The 19,455-nt window shown below is 37.7% G+C and overlaps 2 protein-coding genes and 1 pseudogene across 4 annotated transcripts in view; all 3 read left to right on the forward strand.

The window, feature by feature from the left end:
* Nucleotides 1–5,762, forward strand: part of LOC149004353 (cysteine-rich receptor-like protein kinase 10) — a 49,474-nt gene extending 43,712 nt beyond the window's left edge. The window contains exons 1-7 of one of the 2 annotated variants that reach the window (XM_089167978.1): nucleotides 682–1,660; nucleotides 1,971–2,096; nucleotides 3,294–3,415; nucleotides 3,616–3,826; nucleotides 4,096–4,333; nucleotides 4,876–5,026; nucleotides 5,119–5,762. In XM_089167978.1, coding sequence (XP_089024104.1) covers nucleotides 820–1,660; nucleotides 1,971–2,096; nucleotides 3,294–3,415; nucleotides 3,616–3,826; nucleotides 4,096–4,333; nucleotides 4,876–5,026; nucleotides 5,119–5,466 — 2,037 coding nt within the window. In that variant the 5' untranslated portion in view covers nucleotides 682–819 and the 3' untranslated portion in view covers nucleotides 5,467–5,762. Of the gene's footprint in view, nucleotides 1–681; nucleotides 1,661–1,970; nucleotides 2,097–3,293; nucleotides 3,416–3,615; nucleotides 3,827–4,095; nucleotides 4,334–4,875; nucleotides 5,027–5,118 lie in introns of those variants that run through there. The other variant, XM_089167979.1, reaches the window with a different exon arrangement.
* A 2,447-nt stretch (nucleotides 5,763–8,209) lies between these two features.
* LOC149004355 (cysteine-rich receptor-like protein kinase 10) lies at nucleotides 8,210–12,119 on the forward strand (annotated as a pseudogene). Its single transcript, XR_016169969.1, has 7 exons — nucleotides 8,210–9,107; nucleotides 9,425–9,559; nucleotides 9,842–9,963; nucleotides 10,095–10,305; nucleotides 10,525–10,762; nucleotides 11,305–11,454; nucleotides 11,584–12,119. The product of XR_016169969.1 is annotated as a cysteine-rich receptor-like protein kinase 10 (transcript).
* Nucleotides 12,120–13,391: 1,272 nt separating this feature from the next.
* Nucleotides 13,392–18,604, forward strand: LOC149004356 (cysteine-rich receptor-like protein kinase 10). Its single transcript, XM_089168626.1, has 6 exons — nucleotides 13,392–13,539; nucleotides 16,165–16,286; nucleotides 16,403–16,616; nucleotides 16,878–17,112; nucleotides 17,633–17,783; nucleotides 18,355–18,604. Exons 1-6 carry the CDS (start codon nucleotides 13,392–13,394, stop codon nucleotides 18,598–18,600), a joined length of 1,116 nt encoding a protein of 371 aa, XP_089024752.1. The 3' UTR covers nucleotides 18,601–18,604.
* The last annotated feature ends 851 nt before the right edge of the window (nucleotides 18,605–19,455 follow it).

Raw genomic sequence — 19,455 nt, forward strand, 5'->3', positions numbered from 1 at the left:
GTATTCTAGTTGAATAACCACTTAAAAATATTTATAGACTTGAATTCAGATCTTTTACTCACATTGAGATAATCTTTTACTCACATTGAAATAAACAATTTTAGTTCACAACGTTAGATTTTGATGCGGATCATGCTTAGTAATGCATCTAATGTGGTGGTGTTTGTGGTATCCATCGTTGGATACATACTATATGAATTTTATTAAATTTCATCCATTCAAAATATCACATGTATATTTAATCAACATAAATAAACAAAATCGGTTTGATCTGTAAGATGAACCAAATCATGTATTAGAACTATGGGAAGGTGGTGGCTGAACAGTTTTATAAATCCTACTATTAAATTTGGTAGAAGTATTGTGATTTCATCAAACGCTCACGTCTGCATCCAATAGTGGTACCGTGGAATCAAAAACCACGAGGAGGTGTCAAACCAAGATTTAAATTTACGGGGTCTTGGACGCACCCATGAGTTTTATCTACTGTTTACTAAATTATTTACACTTTCGAGAATAAAAAATAAGGAATAAAAAAATAAAATGAGGAGGGAATAAAGAAGAAGAAGATTTAAATTTACGTTATTAAAGTAGTATTTGTTGACTATTCAAATAGAAGAGTCAAAACTGGTCTGTCAGTAAGAGCCACGTAAGATTATAGAGCTGTTTCCTGCCTGCAACCAAGGGTTTCAGGTCAGGTGGGACCCTACCTGAGAGATTGAGCATGTTCGGCGAAGACATTGCTTCTTCTTCTTCTTAAGCCCTGAAATTCATAGAACCAACGGTCGAGGTGGGCAAGATTTTGGATTTGGAGAGACGATGAAACCATTTGCAGAGATGAACCAAAGAGTCAGAGCTGTCTTCTTGTTCTTCTCCCTCGTTGTTCTCTCATGCTTGTTCAGCTTCACTACCTGCACCGACCCTACTTACCTCTACAACATTTGCCCCAACACAACTGCTAGCCCTAGCTACCAATCCAATCTAAACATCCTTCTATCTTCTCTCTCTTCCAACGCCACCTCCAAATCCAACAGCAACAACAACGACACTTATCACAACGCCACCGTCGGCCGGAGTCCTAACACGGTTTACGGTCTCTACTATTGCAGAGGCGACGTAACCCCCGATGTCTGCCGTGATTGTGTCAGTTTCGCCGTTAAAGATATAATCACGCGCTGCCCTAACGGAACAGTTGCAGTGATTTGGTACGACGAGTGTACGTTGCGTTACTCCAACACCTCCATCTTCTCCAATGTCACCACTTCCTCTACCGTGATGATGTCGAATACACAGAGTATCACTGATCCAACTCGGTTTAACCAGCTCGTAACCAACACGACGGGCCGAGTTTCAACTAAAGCAGTCAGAAATTCTACTCGATTCGCCACTGAAGATGCTACTTTTACGCAAGTCCAGACTCTGTATACTCTGGCTCAGTGTAGCCCTGATTTATCAGGGAATCAGTGTTCGAGTTGCCTTGACTATGTCAAGAATTTGCTCCCCACTTGCTGTAGTAGCAAGCAAGGAGGAAGGGTTTTCAATCCGAGTTGTATTGTTAGGTTTGAGGTGTACCGTTTCTATGGACTCACAGCTTCAGCACCGGCTCCCTCGCCAACTATTTCGTCTCTGCCATCTCCGAATAACGGAACTTCCAGTCCTGGTGAGCTCCTGAGTTTTAAATTCGGATTATATGATGAACTTGAACAACAAGGAACTTCTACTCTGTTTCTTACGGAATTTCCATCAGCCAATTTAAATTTTTTAAAAAAGGGCTTTCTGAAACATTCTAATTGCTTGCGAAGTTCATGTTCGAAGGAATGATTTTTCTAATTCCAAGCTTGAGATTTACTTTATTTTAGCGTTAGCAGATCTTAAGATGCCATGATCTAGTATCAGATCGGAAGGAAAAATTGGTTTATCATGTCGAGTCACGTCTGGGAATATTAATTTTTGATCAATTCTTTATACAGGGAAACGCTCGTCTAGAAAATTTGTCGCCATTTTTGTGCCAATCGCAGCAGCAGGACTGGTTCTTTTCTGTGCTTTCTGTTTGCTGATCCGAAAGAAAAAGAAGCAACCATCATCAAAGGACATTGGTAGGTATTTATTTTTTGTTTTTTTTGTTATATATATATATATATATATATATATATATGTATATGGGATAGTTACTATTGCCCCTAGACTATTGCTTAATTATTATTTTATCCTTTATATTTTTTTAAATTATTAATTCAACTTTAAATTTTTCTTGTAATTACTATGCCCCTTGCCGTTAAGTTCAGTTTATTAAAGTGATGATGTGACATATTTGATTTATCTAAAAATTAAAAAAATATCCCCAAGATTTTAGTTACTTTTACTTTATATTAAATACTATTCTTAGTAATTCGAAAAAAATTATCATAATTAAACAAATTTTTTTTTTTGGTACTGATACTTTTTTAATGCTGGAAATATAATGCCGTCCGCAAGGGTCAAACCCAACACCTCTCCACTGAGAAGCATGGATCTTTCCTAAATTGACCTTTCCACTGAGAAGCATGGATCTTTTCTAAATTGACCTCTCTGAGAAGCATGGATATAGAAAGAAAATAATAATAATAAAAATCTTGTTTTCAAAATATAAGAAAATAAAAAAATAGTAATTCTTTATATTTTATATTTTATTTATTTATTTTTAATTTGAGATTATCAGATCTTAGAAAGTTCTTACTTTCAATTGGCTTTATTTATTTACTTTTTAATTTGACATTATCAAATTTAGGAAGTTCTTATTATTGATAGATTTTTTTTTGATGATAAGAATACAAATGTAAAATTGGTATTATATATATATATATATTATAAATGAGGAAAATAGGGTTGTTTTGGTTTCTTATTTCTAGTAGGGCAAAATAGATATTAAACACTCAATTATGTCTCTTAACACAGTTAGAATTGAGGGGTGATAGTAATTTTATAAAGAATAAGGTCTTTTTAATAATTAAGTAATAGTAAAGAGGCAATAGTAATTATCCCTATATATATACTCTAAAATACTCTATTTGATCGTTCAAAAGTTTGAAGTCTTGGCTCATTGAACTTAGATGACATGGAGAATTCAATCATGGTGTTGGAGCCATAGATTTCTAGATGTAAGATTTGAAACTAATCTTGCATTTTGTACCTCAATAAAGAAGCCAATGGTTCATAATCTTCTTGAATATATTAATCTTGTAGGGGTGTTGTTTACTCATTCATCCTTGGCAAATATCAGTGTTTAACTTTTTTTCCCTTGTGTCTTTTGCCAGACGGAAATGCAATTAGTAAAGCAGCAGCATTGCAATTTGAGTTGAGTACGGTCCTTGCAGCCACAAACAACTTCTCCGAGGCCAATAAAATTGGTGAAGGAGGTTTTGGTTCTGTTTACGGGGTAAGATCGGAAGTTACAGACATGTAACAAATTCTTGTATTTTTCAAATTTCATCTTGCCAGAGGTAGAAGTTTTGACTGGAAATGCATCTGAAGTAATTGAAAGTAGTCTTTTCACTGGAAGAAAGTAGTTATTTACAGTAGTTTTCATTTGATTGCGAAGACATAGAAGCTTACCAATTGCTTGCATTGTGTCATCAGGGTAAACTTTCAAATGGACAAGAAATCGCTGTCAAGAGGCTCGCCAAAAACTCAGGACAAGGTGGAGAAGAATTTAAGAATGAGGTTGTGTTAGTTGCAAAGCTTCAACACCGCAATCTTGTTAGGCTATTGGGATATTGTTTGGACGGAGAAGAAAAGATACTTATTTATGAGTTTGTACCCAACAAGAGCCTTGATCACTTCCTATTTGGTTCGTTTGACACCCACATCTCTCCCTTTTTTTTTTTTTTTTTTTTTTCCTTTTTCTTGGATGAATGTTCTCGCCCTGTCTTTTTGGTTTTGGGAGTTGTTTTCTCACATGTTATGTGGATACTTTATGCAAATGGAAGTGCAATGGGAAATGAATACTTATGGCACTTCATCATCATTAGTCCATGCCCCCAACCGGTTAGGATGAATTATTGATCCATTTGGTGTAATCCTAAATCTTGATTCGATCTTTTATTTGGATGACTGCAGATCCTGAAAAATGCATGCTGCTAGATTGGCAAAGACGGTACAAGATCATAGAAGGGATTGCTCGAGGGCTTCTATATCTTCATGAAGATTCCCGCCTTCGAATTATTCATAGGGATCTCAAACCCAGCAATGTTTTGTTAGACAAAGAAATGAATTCCAAGATCTCAGACTTTGGGATGGCAAGAATATTTGGTGTGGACCAAAGTCAAGCGAATACAAACAGAATTGTTGGAACTTAGTAAGATTCAGAACCTTATTTCTTTTCATATCATAGTTATGATAAATATAAAAAAAGAAACATCTTGATGCATTTATCTTTGTCAAGTTCTTAAATAATTGGTTTTCCTCTAAAATACGTGGGTTAGTATTTGTAGTCTCTTCCATAGTTGGTGAGGAAAAATCTACAACCCTTATTATTTTCTTTCATAAATGCAGAGAGCTACAGGGAATAGATATGGTATTAGGTTGGTTTGGTGAAAAAACCTGACCGAATTAGCTGAAGAATAAGAGATATGGTTTTTCTTGAAGATGGAATACCATCTGGAAATGCTCAATATGAAAATGTATTCTTGACTAGGGTTAGCCAACGCCTGAAATGAGTTTCGACAATAAAGGCGAGTGAATTTTTCTTTCCTTCCAACCCTTTGGAAGAATAGAGTTTTGGTTGGGTTTAAAGCTACTCATACCATGCACTGAAACTTAATTAATGAGAAATGTGATGTTAAAGAGTCTGTATAGTTACCATTAGTTGTTAAATTTTTTAATAATAATTGCTCACAGTGGTTACATGGCCCCGGAGTATGCGATGCATGGACAATTCTCTGTCAAATCAGATGTATTCAGCTTTGGTGTATTAGTTCTAGAGATTGTCACTGGAAAGAAGAACAGTAGTTTCTATCAGTCTGACTTTGCTGAGGACCTTATAAGCTATGTAAGTCTTTTTCCTTATTATTGTATTTTGCTACTATCTACTTTGCCTTATACCAGAGGTTGCTAATGACTTATGTGGATCAATCGTTGCAGGCATGGAAACATTGGAATGCAGGGACAACTTTTGATATGGTTGATCCAATCATTAGGGAAAACTGTTCAAAAACTGAAGTGATGAGATGCATTCAAATGGGTTTATTGTGTGTTCAGGAAGATGTAGCTGACAGACCCACTATGGCGAATATAGTACTTACGTTGAGCAGCGGTTCAGTTACTCTTTCAGTACCCTCACAACCCGCATTTTTTGTGCGAAGCAGAATGGAATCAAGCAAGCTTGAAGAAGGGAAAAGTACCCTGGACACCCAATCAGATCAATATAAAAGCACGTCAATTCCAATATCCATCAATGAAGCATCAATCACGGAGTTAGAGCCCCGATAAATAGAGTGGATCATAGGTAATTCAAGAATAAGTATCTGCCAGTCATCGGCTGGTTGGGTTTGTGCAATAGTCAGTTATGCCTTGAATGGAAATAATCCATTAATGGCAGCAATTGATGGAGGGGCAAAATAGCGCTATAAATTTCTTCTAGATGAGCTTATTCAGGAAGTAGTTTACTTGCAGTCAGTATATCTGCGAACCACCTATTTGACCGACCTTCTATGGGGTGTCTATGCTGTTGCCTCCTTTGTTGGTAACCCTGCTGTTGTGGTTATACTAATGTTGTTACCTATGTATTTCATCTCTTTTCACTTGCAATAGAATTTGTATAAATTACTATTACTCCAGTATACTTGCTTACAATTGCTCAAATTTCTTTACTCCTATGATACGTTAAAATCCCTAAATTAAGCCTCGGACCCTCTCCCATGATTCCTTTCCTCTGCATCTTGTGTCTACTCTGCTTCTACTCTAATATCTCTCGCCCCTACCCCCCACAATGATCACTACAATGCCCCTTCTCCTGCAACCCTTGCTCTGTCCTGCCCTCTTGTTCACTCCAAGTAACTTTGCTACCTTCACCATAAGGGTTTGATGACATGTCTAATTGGGTTTGTTGATGCTATAGACTTCTTATAGTTTTTAGTTTGCTCCAAATAAATTGTGATTATGTTGGATGTGATATTATGTCACCAACATCTCTTAGTGAAGAGGTTACGATTCGACTCTCCTTTGTATAAAATACGTCTTTTTATGATATAATATATCCTCTATTGTGAGGTTACCGAAAGACTCAAGAAAACTCTATTAAATTAATTTTTTTTAATTTATTTTTATTAAGTTCTCCATGTTCTTGGAAATTCTGCTTTAATTCCAAATATAACACCCCCGGGAATAAACCCACCATTTTTAGGAGTCAGTTGGAGGATCCGGTGGTATGTGAACTGATTGAATCAGCTGCAAGAGTTGTTCAACTTCCTCTATAGCAGAGTTCAGAGCTGGAAGCAGAAAAGGGAGATTCTAGATGATTTGGTGGTAACCGATACAGAGACCCAGGATGTTATTTATAATGTAAAACCATAATCTTTAACCACTTTTACGATAGTAAAGGTCAATTATACTCTTGATTAAATATTCTCAAAGAATATGGGTGTAAGGACCAGTGTTAGTTAAGGTGACAACCCTAACACTTGGAAATTCTGCTGAGATGAATCACCTTCCAGGTTCCAGCTAGGTTCCTTCAGGTTTTCGCTTTACTAGTTTAATTTCTTTTCCCCTAGTTTGCGTTTCTCAGATTGTGAACACTTTCTTTGGACTGAAATATACTTTCAAATTCAAAATGAAACTCAGAAGGTTTTTGCCAAACAGAAAATTGGAACACAGAAGGCCAAATGAGGTGAGATTGGTGCAGGCACGATGCTTCGTCCAGCGATGTTCGCGACTGTCAAAACCTTTAAACTGGGTCAGTCATCCCCCGCACTAAACGCTTGTAAAACGACTACCCGAAAGCTACTGGTGAGAGAGATAGTGGACAGAAGAAACAATGGAACCATATGTGAAACCAGGAAACCAGCGGCTACAATCTTTTTCCTTTACTTCTGCTTTGCTCCGACTTTCCTGGTCAGATTCAGCAACTGCACATACCCACTTAACTTCGACAACGATTGCTCTAAAACAACCTTTCACTCATCCAACAGTATATACCAATTTGATCAACTGTTGAGCAATACGATGAGCGAGATAGCAACCATGGGCCAATTTGATGCTGAGAGAGTCGCTACAGTAGAATCTAATTTTACTAAATTTCAGAATCTGTACAGTCCGACTCAGTGCAGTCCTGATTTATCTGGTGACGATTGTTATAGATGTCTTGTGGATGATGTCACAGGTACTGCCTTAAGTTAGATACCCAGTGGAACAACAATGCCTTTGACTCGAAGCTAGTGCAGAGCTTGCCATATATTTGGTCTTCTGATTTGTTTTTATATTTTTGCACGCAGAAAATCAAGGAAGTTCACCTCGGAAAATTGCTAGCATTATTGTGCCAGCCTCGGCTGGAGTGATTCTTGTCTCTATTCTCTTGTATTGTTTGGTGTTCCGGATGAAAAAGGAGGACCCGACAGGGGAAAATGGTATCAGTTAGTGGCCTTTTCACTTTAAACCACATGAATTTTTTCAAAGTTAAAAGTGCCTTCAGTTCGTTGAACTTGATCACATTTGATGGTTCAATCTTGGAGTTGAACCCAGAGAGAAACTGACGTAAAATGTGTGTTCTGCATCTTTTATCTCTGGCACCTAATTCAGCAAGTGCTTGCTGGGAGGATTATTTATCCATTCACTTTTTTTAATGGTCGACATCATAATTTCTATTTCTTGTTGGCATGTTACAATTTGACTTGGATACAGTTGTACGTTGGAGCCACAAATAACTTTGCAAATACCAATCAGATTGGTCAAGGAGTTTTTGGTGCCATACACATTGTAAGAAAGTAGACAGGTTATTGTCTCATAAATTTCAATTTCAATCGCATGGAAATTCTGATTAATAATGAATTTGGAATTAATGAAATTGGCTTTCATTTTAACTTGAAGCTACATCGTTCCAGGAAATTGCGTAAAAAGAGACTTTCAAAAAGTTCATGGCAACGTACAAAAGAATTCAAGAATGAGGTTGCAATGGTGGCAAAACTTCAAGATCCCAATCTGGATAGACTACTGGGGTTTTGCTGGGTCAACCATCCTTTTCCAAACTACCATCTGAGGGCCAATGGTCGATCGGTGAAATCGGAGTTCGAAAGTTGAAGAAAAAATGGAACAGTGTTTACCGAAGATCCCACAAGCCACCACTGTAGTCTTGCTCTTCATCTTCTACCTTACCTTCACTTTCTTAGTCAGTTTCAGCTGCTGCGTCAATCCAACTTACACCAACAAGTCCTGTTCCAACTCAATTTTTTACCCATCCAACGATGAGTACCAATCCAACCTCAAAACCCTTCTCTCTTCTCTTTCCTCCCTGGCCACCTCCAACTCCAACAATGCCTATCACATTGCCACCGCCGGCAATATTCCCAATGCGGTTTTCGGCCATTACTATTGCAGAGGTGATGTTACCCACGATATCTGCCGTGACTGCGTTAACTTTGCCGCCGAAGATATCGTCAATCGCTGCCCAAAGGCCAAATATGGAATCATTTGGTATGACGAGTGTACATTTCGCTACTCCAACCATTCCTTTTTCTCTATTCTCTTTGAGGCTGCTACCTTCAACTTGTCGAATCCAAAGAGCATCTCTAACCCAACTCAGTTTAAACAGCTCTTGACCGATACAGCAAACGAGGTTGCAACCGAAGCTGCCTCAATTTCTAATCGATTTGCCACTAAAGAAGCTACTTTTACAAAATTTGAGAATCTTTATTGTCTAGCACAGTGCAACCCTGATTTATCAGTGAGCGACTGTAACAAATGCCTTGTGGATGCCATATCCCATCTCCAAAGCGACAAGCAAGGAGGAAGGATTTTCAATCCAAGCTGTAATATCAGGTTTGAAGTGTACCTTTTCTATCGAGTTTCCGCTTTAGCACAGGCTCCTTCACGTTCTCTTGTTTCTCCGCCGGCCTCAAGCGACACAACAGCCAATACTGGTGAGCAACTTGAAGTTTTCAATTCTGATTATATAGGGAACTTGAAACAAGGGACTTTTACTCTGTTTCCCAATTCTTGCAACTTAAAAGCTCAGAATTTACTCCCCTAAATTTCTTTCTTCTTTTTTGTGATAAAAGTGGGTTTTCTTCAAATCGAAATTGCATCTGAAAATCTTCATCAAATCAGTCTTGAAACTAAAGATATCGAGTGGGAACAGCAATGCCTTTAATTCCAAGCTAGTGAACAGCTTGCCATATATTGACAATCTCATATATTTGGGATTTCTTCTGATTTGCTATTAAATTTTTGTATCCAGAAAATCGAGGAAGCTCATCTACGAAAATTGTTAGCATTATTGTGCCAGCTGTGGGTGCAGGAGTGATTATTGTCTCTATTCTCTTGGGCTGTCTGGTATTCCGGAAGAAAAAGGAGGAAGCGCCAAGGCAAAATGGTATCATCTTTGGCCTTTTAACTTACTTTAAATGCCATAAATTGATTTCAAAGTTGATTGTCGTCAGTTCGTATAAGTTGATCACCTGGATGGTTCAGTCTTAGAGTTGAACCCATTGAAAAACAGATGTAAGATATGTGATCTTCCGTCTTTTATCTCTAGTGGCTACGGATTAAGCCAATGGCACCTACTTTGGCATGTTGTTCTCGCTGGGAGGACTATTTATCCATTAACTTCAATGGTTGAAATCTCAATTTCTCTTTCTTGTTGGCATGTGTGTAGGTGAGAATGAAATTACAAGTGTAGAGTCATTACAAGTTGACTTCGATACAATTGTTGCAGCCACAAACAACTTTGCAGATGCCAATCAGATTGGTCAAGGAGGTTTTGGTGCTGTACACTTGGTAAGAAAGTAGAAAAGTTCATGTCTGTAAAATTTCGAAGTCCATCGCAAAAATTCTAATTAGTCATGAGTTTGGAATTACTGAAAGTGGCTTTCATTGTACATAGTTTATAACTTGTAATATGTTGTCAGGGTAAACTACACAATGGACAGGAAATTGCTGTCAAGAGACTCTCAAAAAGCTCAGGGCAAGGTGCAAAAGAATTCAAGAATGAGGTTGCATTAGTGGCAAGGCTTCAACACCGCAATCTGGTTAGACTATTGGGATTTTGCTTGGAGCGAGAAGAAAAGATCCTTATATATGAATTTGTACCCAACAAAAGCCTCGATTACTTCCTATTCGGTTTGCCCCATGCATACTTATTTCTCTTTCTCTTTGTAGTAGTTCTCTCAAAATATAAGAATTTCCATAAATTATACTACAATCAAAAGTGAATGCAAAAGTAAATCTAATTTCATGACACTTCATCCTCTTTTGTTGATGAACCAACCTTTCATGATAAGCAAGGTTCTCAAATTGACCATATCCTAAATTCTAATTCTACCTTTTGGTTGTCTACAGATACTGAGAAACGTTTGTAGTTAGATTGGCAGAAACGTCACAAGATAATACAGGGGATTGCTCGAGGGTGTCTTTACCTTCACGAAGATTCTCGCCTTCGAGTTATTCATAGGGATCTTAAAGCAAGCAATATCTTGTTAGATGAGAAAATGAATCCTAAGATCTCTGACTTTGGGATAGCAAGAATTTTTGGCATCGACCAAACTCAACAAAACACAAGTAGAATAGTTGGGACTTAGTAAGTTTTCAGAGCCTCATTCCTTCTCATATTTATGAGCAGAGACATTTTGCCAAGTTCAATTTGTCAGTTCTTAATTAATTGAATCATTTTTCTTTTTTCTTCCCAATAAAATTGATGGCTACCCTAAATTAACTTCACCGTCTCTGAAATCTATAACCTTCATTGTCTAGGTCTACATAAGCAGAGAACAGAAAGAAATGCATATGCATGGTATTAGACTAATTTTCTGTATCATATATTCCCGACCTTAATTTGGATGAGGCAGTTAAATCTAGTTTTTAAAAAAAAGTACTTGGTGTAATTTACAGGAGGATTGTTCTGTCCATCTGTAATGTTCAACATGACAATGTAATCTTGGTTAGACCATCCTGACCTCTTTTTAGTAACTACTGATTAACCTGTTATGGAAGGCAAAAATAAGGGCTTAGTCATCTTCCCCGAGCAAAAAAGCTTTGGTTAAATTGAATAGAAGGTTGATCAGTATAATCCCCTATAACTACCCTTATCTGCTTAAATTTTCTTATAATAATTGCTTGCAGTGGTTACATGTCTCCGGAGTACGTATTGCATGGGCTTTTCTCAGTCAAATCAGATGTATTCAGCTTTGGTGTATTAGTTTTGGAGATTGTAAGTGGAAAAAGAACAGTAGTTTCCATCATACAAACTTTGCTGGGGACCTTACAAACTATGTGAGTATGAGCATCAATACTTTTTTCTCCATGTAACTCTATATTGCTAGAATCTACTTGAACACGACTAGTCCTTCAATTCTTCTTAATCATGATAACCTAATGACTAAAATGGATCAATTGTTGCAGGCATGGAGACATTGGAATGCAGGAACAACCTTAGAATTCATTGATCCTCTCCTGAGAGAGAAATGTTCAAGAAGTGAAGTGAAAAGAAGCATTCATGTTGCATTACTGTGTGTTCAGGAAGATGTAGCTGACAGACCAACTATGGCAAACATAGTCCTTATGTTGAGCAGCGAATCAGTTACTCAACCGTTACCCTCACAACCTGCATTTTATGTGCAAAGCGAAATGGAATCAGTCATTTCAGATCAATCGAAGAGCAGCAGGTCGATACCATTATCCCTCAATGAAGATTCAATCAGCTTTGAGGGCATTAATGAGGGCAATAATCTGAATAGAAAAGTGCAGTGTAGAATAAGTGTATGGTGAACTTTGTGCTACATTGTTTTTCTTCGGATGAATGATTTGTGCTACATTTTGTTATTCCTTGAATCGGAAGAGATGATAGATAGAGGCTCAGGTCACTACTTGGGATGTTTAGTAGAGCTGGTTCGTTAGGTTTGACTATACACTTCCCTTAGCTTATGAATCAGAAAAAACTAGCGGATGAGAAAATTTTTCTCTTCTTAGTTCACCATGGTTCATCATCATCATCAATTCGATTCAAGGGAAGAACATTGTGTGGTTGGCAAAACCCATCTAATTTACTCAACCATGTCTTCTGAGAGCTACTATGTATCTGAATACCTAAAAGATGACGGATGGAGAAACAATGGCACCATGGATCAATTAGACCCCAAAACCCATTCAATTTAATGTTTATTAGTTTTTTCCTCCCTTTCTTTTACTAATTTTCTCTTAACTTCCAAAGACATTGCCTTAGCGTTGTCTCCTTCCAATGAAAGCTTAGTTTTGTTGTACATAATTGACGGAACCCCAACTGCACGAAAGATTTAAACAACCAAGTCTTTTAAAAATTCAGATTTTATTTATTAATCCCATCTCCAACTGGGTCAAAGGGTAAACGAGATGACTTTGGATAAGATACTTCAATTCAGGAACGTGAGGCTTCCGTGGATCTGGGGGATCCGGGTCTACCACCTGGGTTTGGATATTCTTTTCGAAGAAATCTCCCAGTGTGTTTTTAAGGATTTTGCTTGGCAGCAATGCCTACGTGGCACTGCTCCAAGCAGTGAACGGTCCGGATAAAAAGTTGAACTTAGATTAAATCATTATTGTAGATTTTTCCCATGAGAAAGAAAATAAATTTTAAGTGGAAAAGACCCGGTTCATCCGGTTCATATGGTTCAAAACGAACCATTAGAAAACCAAAACTCTATCTAAAAATAAAAAAAAAAAAAAAGCACTCGTCTTCTTCTTTACAAATCGTTCTACCAAATTATTAGCAAAGAACACTATGTGTGTCATCGTCCCCAAAAACAAACCATCTGACATTAGAGTGATTCAGAGCAATAGTCTCCAAAACAAGCCTAGCCCCACAAATTGCAGATTGATACCCAGCTTTGTTAGTGTAACGGAATCGAGATGTATCTTCAGAGATGCATATAGGAGGAAGAAATTCATCTTTGGTAGCAGATTTCTCTGATGGCATCGTGTCAACGAAAACACAACCTAGCATGTGAAATCGGTTCCACCATAGGCGTACATATTCCTTGCGTTGAGGCCATGATTTTGCAGAAGAACTAATCCCAAAGATGATGTGGTCGATAGAGGTTGGTGTTAAGATGTGGGATGATGTTGCAGGCCTTAACGGAGATTCAAGTAGTGAAGAAGAAAAATAGGAAATACGGAGAATAGAAAAAGAAGCGATGAATAAAATTATAAAGAGAAAACAGAGCATCAAGAGGAAAATGGTAGAGAGGCGAGATAAATGTGTTGGGCCTTTAGTGGTTGAAGGCCAAAGCGTCATTCTTGATTTCAGTTTAGGAAACCCTGCAGAATTGAACTCAGAAGAAACAGTTGCAGATTGCTTAACAAACCGAATTGAAATCAACGCAAGTTTTCTATTTAAGACCTTCAAGAAACATTACAACTGCCATTTGAAGTTAAGATTCCGTCTTCTAGCATGCTAAGCAACAAAGGACAGATGATGAATGTTCTCAGTGGCATTCCAACAGAAATAACCAGAGGAGAGAGAAAGAGAAGTCGAATTCAGATGAGGAAGAAAGAATTTCATCGGAGTTGTTGGAAGAGACGATTGGAGGAGATGTAATAGGAGGAGAGAAGCGAGCGATGAAGTAGTCGGGAGAGAGCGTCGGCGGCGTTGGAAGACGAGTGGTGATTTGGTTCCGTGGCCGGCGTCGGTGGCGGAGCTATCATGGTTCCATAAGAGGCTACGGTTTGAAGATGATCTTGAGCAGTGGACGCTCACATTAGCATAGGTTTGAGTTGAACCTCAGATGGTTCGGTTCGTTTGAAAAAAAAATGGTTTATTTCATTTAAGTTAGTTTTTAAAGCATATGTTCATAATGGACAATAGAGATTTAATATGAGTATCAAAATTAAAATCCAACCATTGGCTGCTTGGAGCAGTGCCACGTAAGCACTGCTCCCAAGCAAAATCCTGTTTTTAACGAGTGTTAGGTTTTTTTTATTAAAATTGATATTAAGTTTTAAAATTAGTTGTTGCATTTCTTTTCTTGTAATTTTTTTAGTGTGTGCGACCCACGAGGTAAGGGTGGTAATGAGGCACCCATGAGTAAAAAAGGCCATTCATGACATTGGTCATGGGTCCTAAAGGTTTTGATCATGGTGATGAGGTGGGCTTACTTGTAGGGTAGAATTTACTTAAATTCTAACTCTTGACTTTCCATTCTTATTTCAACTTTATCACTATTCATGACCATTACCATGAGTGGGATTAAGGTTATTAAATGGATTAAATCTAGTTCACACAAAAAAGTGAATATGATAATTAATTCTCCATTTAGTGGGGAGGTAAAGTCAAGCTGATTTATTCCCATTAGTGGAGAAGGAACAAGCCCATTTGATTATTCATTAGTAGGGAATTGATTCTCCCCCTTGTGAGGAGGTGAGTCATTGTAATTCAATGACCCAATTCATTGCCTTGAGAATCTCAACGGGTGTAAGGTGTGGTAGGTTACCCAAAAAAAAAAGGTGTGGTTTGGGCCTGTATAAACCCAACCCCTTCCTTGCATGTGGTGTGTGTAGAGATATTCCTCACACTTGTATTATTTGTTACTTATTTTAAAAGTTATTTTCCTTTGAGTTTGTCTAAGTGTTGTATTCTAGCTTTTGGCTCCTTGAAAGGACTAGAGAACTATCTCATTTTCTAGTTAGAGGTTGCTTTTTCTTGGAGGCGGTGGTGCGAAGAACCCTTGGTAGTAGGGTGCATCAATTACCTTAAAAACAACATTCAAGGTGTGACTCAACCTCATTCATCGGTGGTTCGTTCGATTGCAACATCAATCTCTCTAGATTAGTTAAGGATCTTCATCTTTCAGTTGTATTGCAATTCCATTATTGTGTTTTGTAGAATTTGTAATATAATTATCCAACAAGTTTAAAGTAATTGATTTATGAAAGATTCAATGGTAAGTCTTAGAGATAACGACTTCAACAAAGATGAGAAACAACAACATTGTAGTTGTTGATGGAGTTAACACTAGAGGAGATCCTTCAAACAATACCGTAAGGAAACGCTAGCAAACAAGGAGACGACTTATTATGAATCTATGATCGAAATGACTTTTAAAATCAGTGAAATTTCGGCAAATTTCACCGAGTTCGCCCAGGTGCGAACCGGCGAAATTTGCCGAAATTTCGCACCTTGGCTATTGACATTAGAATATCAAATTACATATAGACCCCTTGGATTTACAATCAATTACATTTACTACCTTTAAAAAGAAATCAATTACAAATACTCTTTTTTTTTTAATTTTTTTTATTTATTTTTGTAAAGAATACCCTTATTGTTAATGATGATGTTAACAATAAGGGCGTATTTGTAATTCATTTTTTTAAGGATAGTAAGTGTAATTAATTACAAATCCAAGAGGTCTATTCATAATTCGCCCATGTTTATATTATTGAATGATTTTATTTTGTCTTATATGGTGGTTACTGTATTCTTATTCTAATTTTTCCGACTGATTTGCCGGCTTCTCTATTCACACCAATTACCCATGCATGTCATCAGAGAGATTTAGATCTTCGATGCTTTTCCAGATGCATCAGATTGATATTCTGAGGAAGGTTCACAAAACAACAAGGCCATCTTCGTCTCTTTCCAACTTAGATTCACCACTTTGCATTCATTAATAATCTCACCTTTTGCCTCTATAATTGTCTTCCTCCTCTGATCCTCTCTCTCTCTCTCTCTCTCAAAATCAATCAATGTACTCGTTACTCCATTTGATCATTCAAAGTTTAGAGTCTTGGTCATTGAACTTGATGACATGGAGAACTCAATATTGGTCTTGGAGCCATAGATTTCTAGATGTAAGATCTGAAACTGATCTTACATCTTGTACCTCTGCTGGCTAAAGAAGCCAATGGTTCCGAGTCTTCTTGAATATAATAATCCTGTAGGGGTGTAGTTTACTCATTCATCCTTGGCAGATATCTGTTTAACTTTTCTTCCCGTGTGGCTTGTGCCAGACGGAAATACAATTAAAAATGCAGCAGCATTGCAATTTGAGTTAAGTACGGTCCTTGCAGCCACAAACAACTTCTCGGAGGCCAATAAAATTGGTGAAGGAGGTTTTGGTTCTGTTTACGAGGTAAGATCGGAAGTTAGCAGTTTGTTCACTGAAAGAAAGAAAGTAGTTATTTACAATAGTTTTCATTTGATTGCGAAGACAAAGAAGTTTACCAATTGCTTGCATTGTGTCATCAGGGTAAACTTTCGAATGGACAAGAAATCGTTGTCAAGAGGCTCGCCAAAAACTCAGGGCAAGGTGGAGAAGAATTTAAGAATGAAGTTGTGTTAGTTGGAAAGCTTCAACACTGCAATCTTGTTAGGCTATTGGGATATTGTTTGGACGGAGAAGAAAAGATACTTATCTATGAGTTTGTACCCAACAAAGGCCTTCATCACTTACTATTTGATTCGTTTGACACCCACATCTCTCCCTGGCTCTTTTTTTTTTTTTTGGATGAATGTTCTCGCCCTATCTCTTTCGTTTTGGGAGTTGTTTTCTCACATGTTATGTGGACGGTCATGAATCATGCATTCTAGTTTATGCAAAGCAATGGGAAATGAAAACTTATGGCACTTTATCATCATTTGTGCATGCCCCAACCTGTTTGGATGAATGATTATGTGTAATCCTAAATGCTAATTCTATCTTTTATTTGGATGACCACGGATCCTGAGAAATGCATGTTGCTAGATTGGCAAAGACGCTACAAGATCATAGAAGGGATTGCTCGAGGGCTTTCATATCTTCATGAAGATTCCCACCTTCGAATTATTCATAGGGATCTCAAACCCAGCAATGTTTTATTAGACAAGGAAATGAATCCCAAGATCTCAGACTTTGGGATGGCAAGAATATTTGGTGTGGACCAAAGTCAAGCGAATAATAACAGAGTTGTTGGGACTTCGTAAGATTCAGAACCTTATTTCTTTTCATATCATAGTTATGATAAATTAGAAAGGAAACATCTTGATGCATTTATCTTTGTCAAGTTCTTAAATAATTGGTTTTCCTCCAGAATACGTGGTTAGTATTTGTAGGCTCTTCCATGGTTGGTGAGGAAAAACCTACCCTTATTATCTTCTTTCACTAAAATGAGTAGATATGGTATTAGGTTGGTTTGGTGAAAAAACCTGACCTGAATTAGCTGAAGAATAAGCGATATGGTTTTTCTTGAAGATGGAATCCCATCTGGAAATGCTCAATATGAATATGTATTATTGAATAGGATTAGCCAACCTGAAATGAGTTTGGACAATATTGGTGAGTGAATTTTTCTTTCCTTCCCACCCTTTGGAAGAATAGAGTTTTGGTTGGGTTTAAAGCTACTCATGGCATCCACGGAAACTTAATCAATGAGAAATGTGATGTTAGAGTCTGTATAGTTACCATTAGTTGTTAAATTTTCTAATAAGAATTGCTCACAGTGGTTACATGGCCCCGGAGTATGCAATGCATGGACAATTCTCTGTCAAGTCAGATGTATTCAGTTTTGGTGTATTAGTTCTAGAGATTGTGACTCGAAAGAAGAACAGTAGTTTCTATCAGTCTGACATTGCCGAGGACCTTATAAGCTATGTGATACGAACCGAAATTCTGAGCTTCCTGAGGGAGAGCAAGTTGCAGCAGAGCAGGCTTCGGCTGTGCCAGGACCACCTCCATGACAACTTCCAACAAACCCAAATTCAGTTACAGCAAGACAGGGGCAGAAGATCACAACTGAAGTGCTGCGTATCAGCACCAGAGCACGCCAGATGCCAAATCGCCTAACTGATTATGCGCTGTAAAAGCAAAGGGGAAATATCAGAATAAAAGCGTGAATGGAAATCCTATGACAACGAGAGACAGGTTTGTGGGATGAATATTTTCTAGGGGTTAATCGATCTCACGGTTGAGAGGCGAGGAAATTGTAATTGAGCGATTATAAATACCTTGAGAGTGAAAGAGCAAATTAACAAAGAAATTTTATCCTCATCCCTCCCTTCTCTGAAGTTCTCCTCTTTTCTCCCTTTCTCTTCATATTTCTGCAACTGATAGCCTTTTAGGTGTATCACTATGTAAGTCTTTTTCCTTATTACTGTATTTTGCTACTATCTACTTTGACTAATACCAGAGGTTGCTAATGACTTATGCGGATCAATCGTTGCAGGCATGGAAACATTGGAATGCAGGGACAACCTTTGATATGGTTGATCCAATCATTAGGGAAAACTGTTCAAAAACTGAAGTGATGAGATGCATTCAAATGGGTTTATTGTGTGTTCAGGAAGATGTAGCTGACAGACCCACTATGGCGAATATAGTCCTTATGTTGAGCAGCGGTTCAGTTACTCTTTCAGTACCCTCACAACCAGCATTTTTTCGTGCGAAGCAGAATGGGATCAAGCAAGCTTGAAGAAGGGAAAAGTGCCAGGACACCCAATCAGATCAAAATAAAAGCACGTCAATTCCAATATCTATCAATGAAGCATCAATCACGGAGTTAGAGCCCCGATAAATAGAGTGGATCAAAGGTAATACAAGAATAAGTTTCTGCCAGTCATCGGCTGGTTGGGTTTGTGCAATAGTTAGTTATGCCTCCCATTAATGGCAGCAATTGATGGAGGGGCAAAATAGCGCTATAAATTTCTCCTTGATGAGCTTATTCAGGAAGTAGTTTACTTGCAGTCGGTGTACCTGCGAACCACCTATTTGATCGACCTTCTATGGGTGTCTATGCTGTTGCCTCCGTTGTTGGTAACCCTGCTGTTGTGGTTATACTAATATTGTTGTACCATAATGTTTTGTATTTCATCTCTTTTCACTTGCAATAGAATTTGTATAAATTACTATTACTCCTGTATACTTAATTGCCTTACAATTGCTCAAATTTCGTTACTCCTATGATACGTTAGAATCCCTAAATTAAGCTTCGGACCTCTCCCATGATTGCTGTCCTCTGCATCTTGTGTCTACTCTTCTACTCTAATATCTCTTGCCCCACCCCCCCGCAATGATCTCTACAATGCCCCTTCTCCTGCAACCCTTGCTCGGTCTTGCCCTCTTGTTCACTCCAAATAACTTTGCTGCTTTCACCATAAGGGTTTGATGACATGTCTAATTTGGTTTGTTGATCCTATAAACTTCTTACAGTTTTTAGTTTGATCCATAAATTGTTATTACGTTGGATGTGATATTATGTCACCAACATCTCTTAGTGAAGGGGTCTGGGTTTGACTCTCCATTGTATAAATACGTCCTTTTATGAAAT

This window comes from Hakea prostrata, chromosome 9 (assembly GCF_041222555.1).
Source record: "Hakea prostrata isolate BN-2017 chromosome 9, UWA_Hpros_2, whole genome shotgun sequence".
NCBI lineage: Eukaryota > Viridiplantae > Streptophyta > Magnoliopsida > Proteales > Proteaceae > Hakea > Hakea prostrata.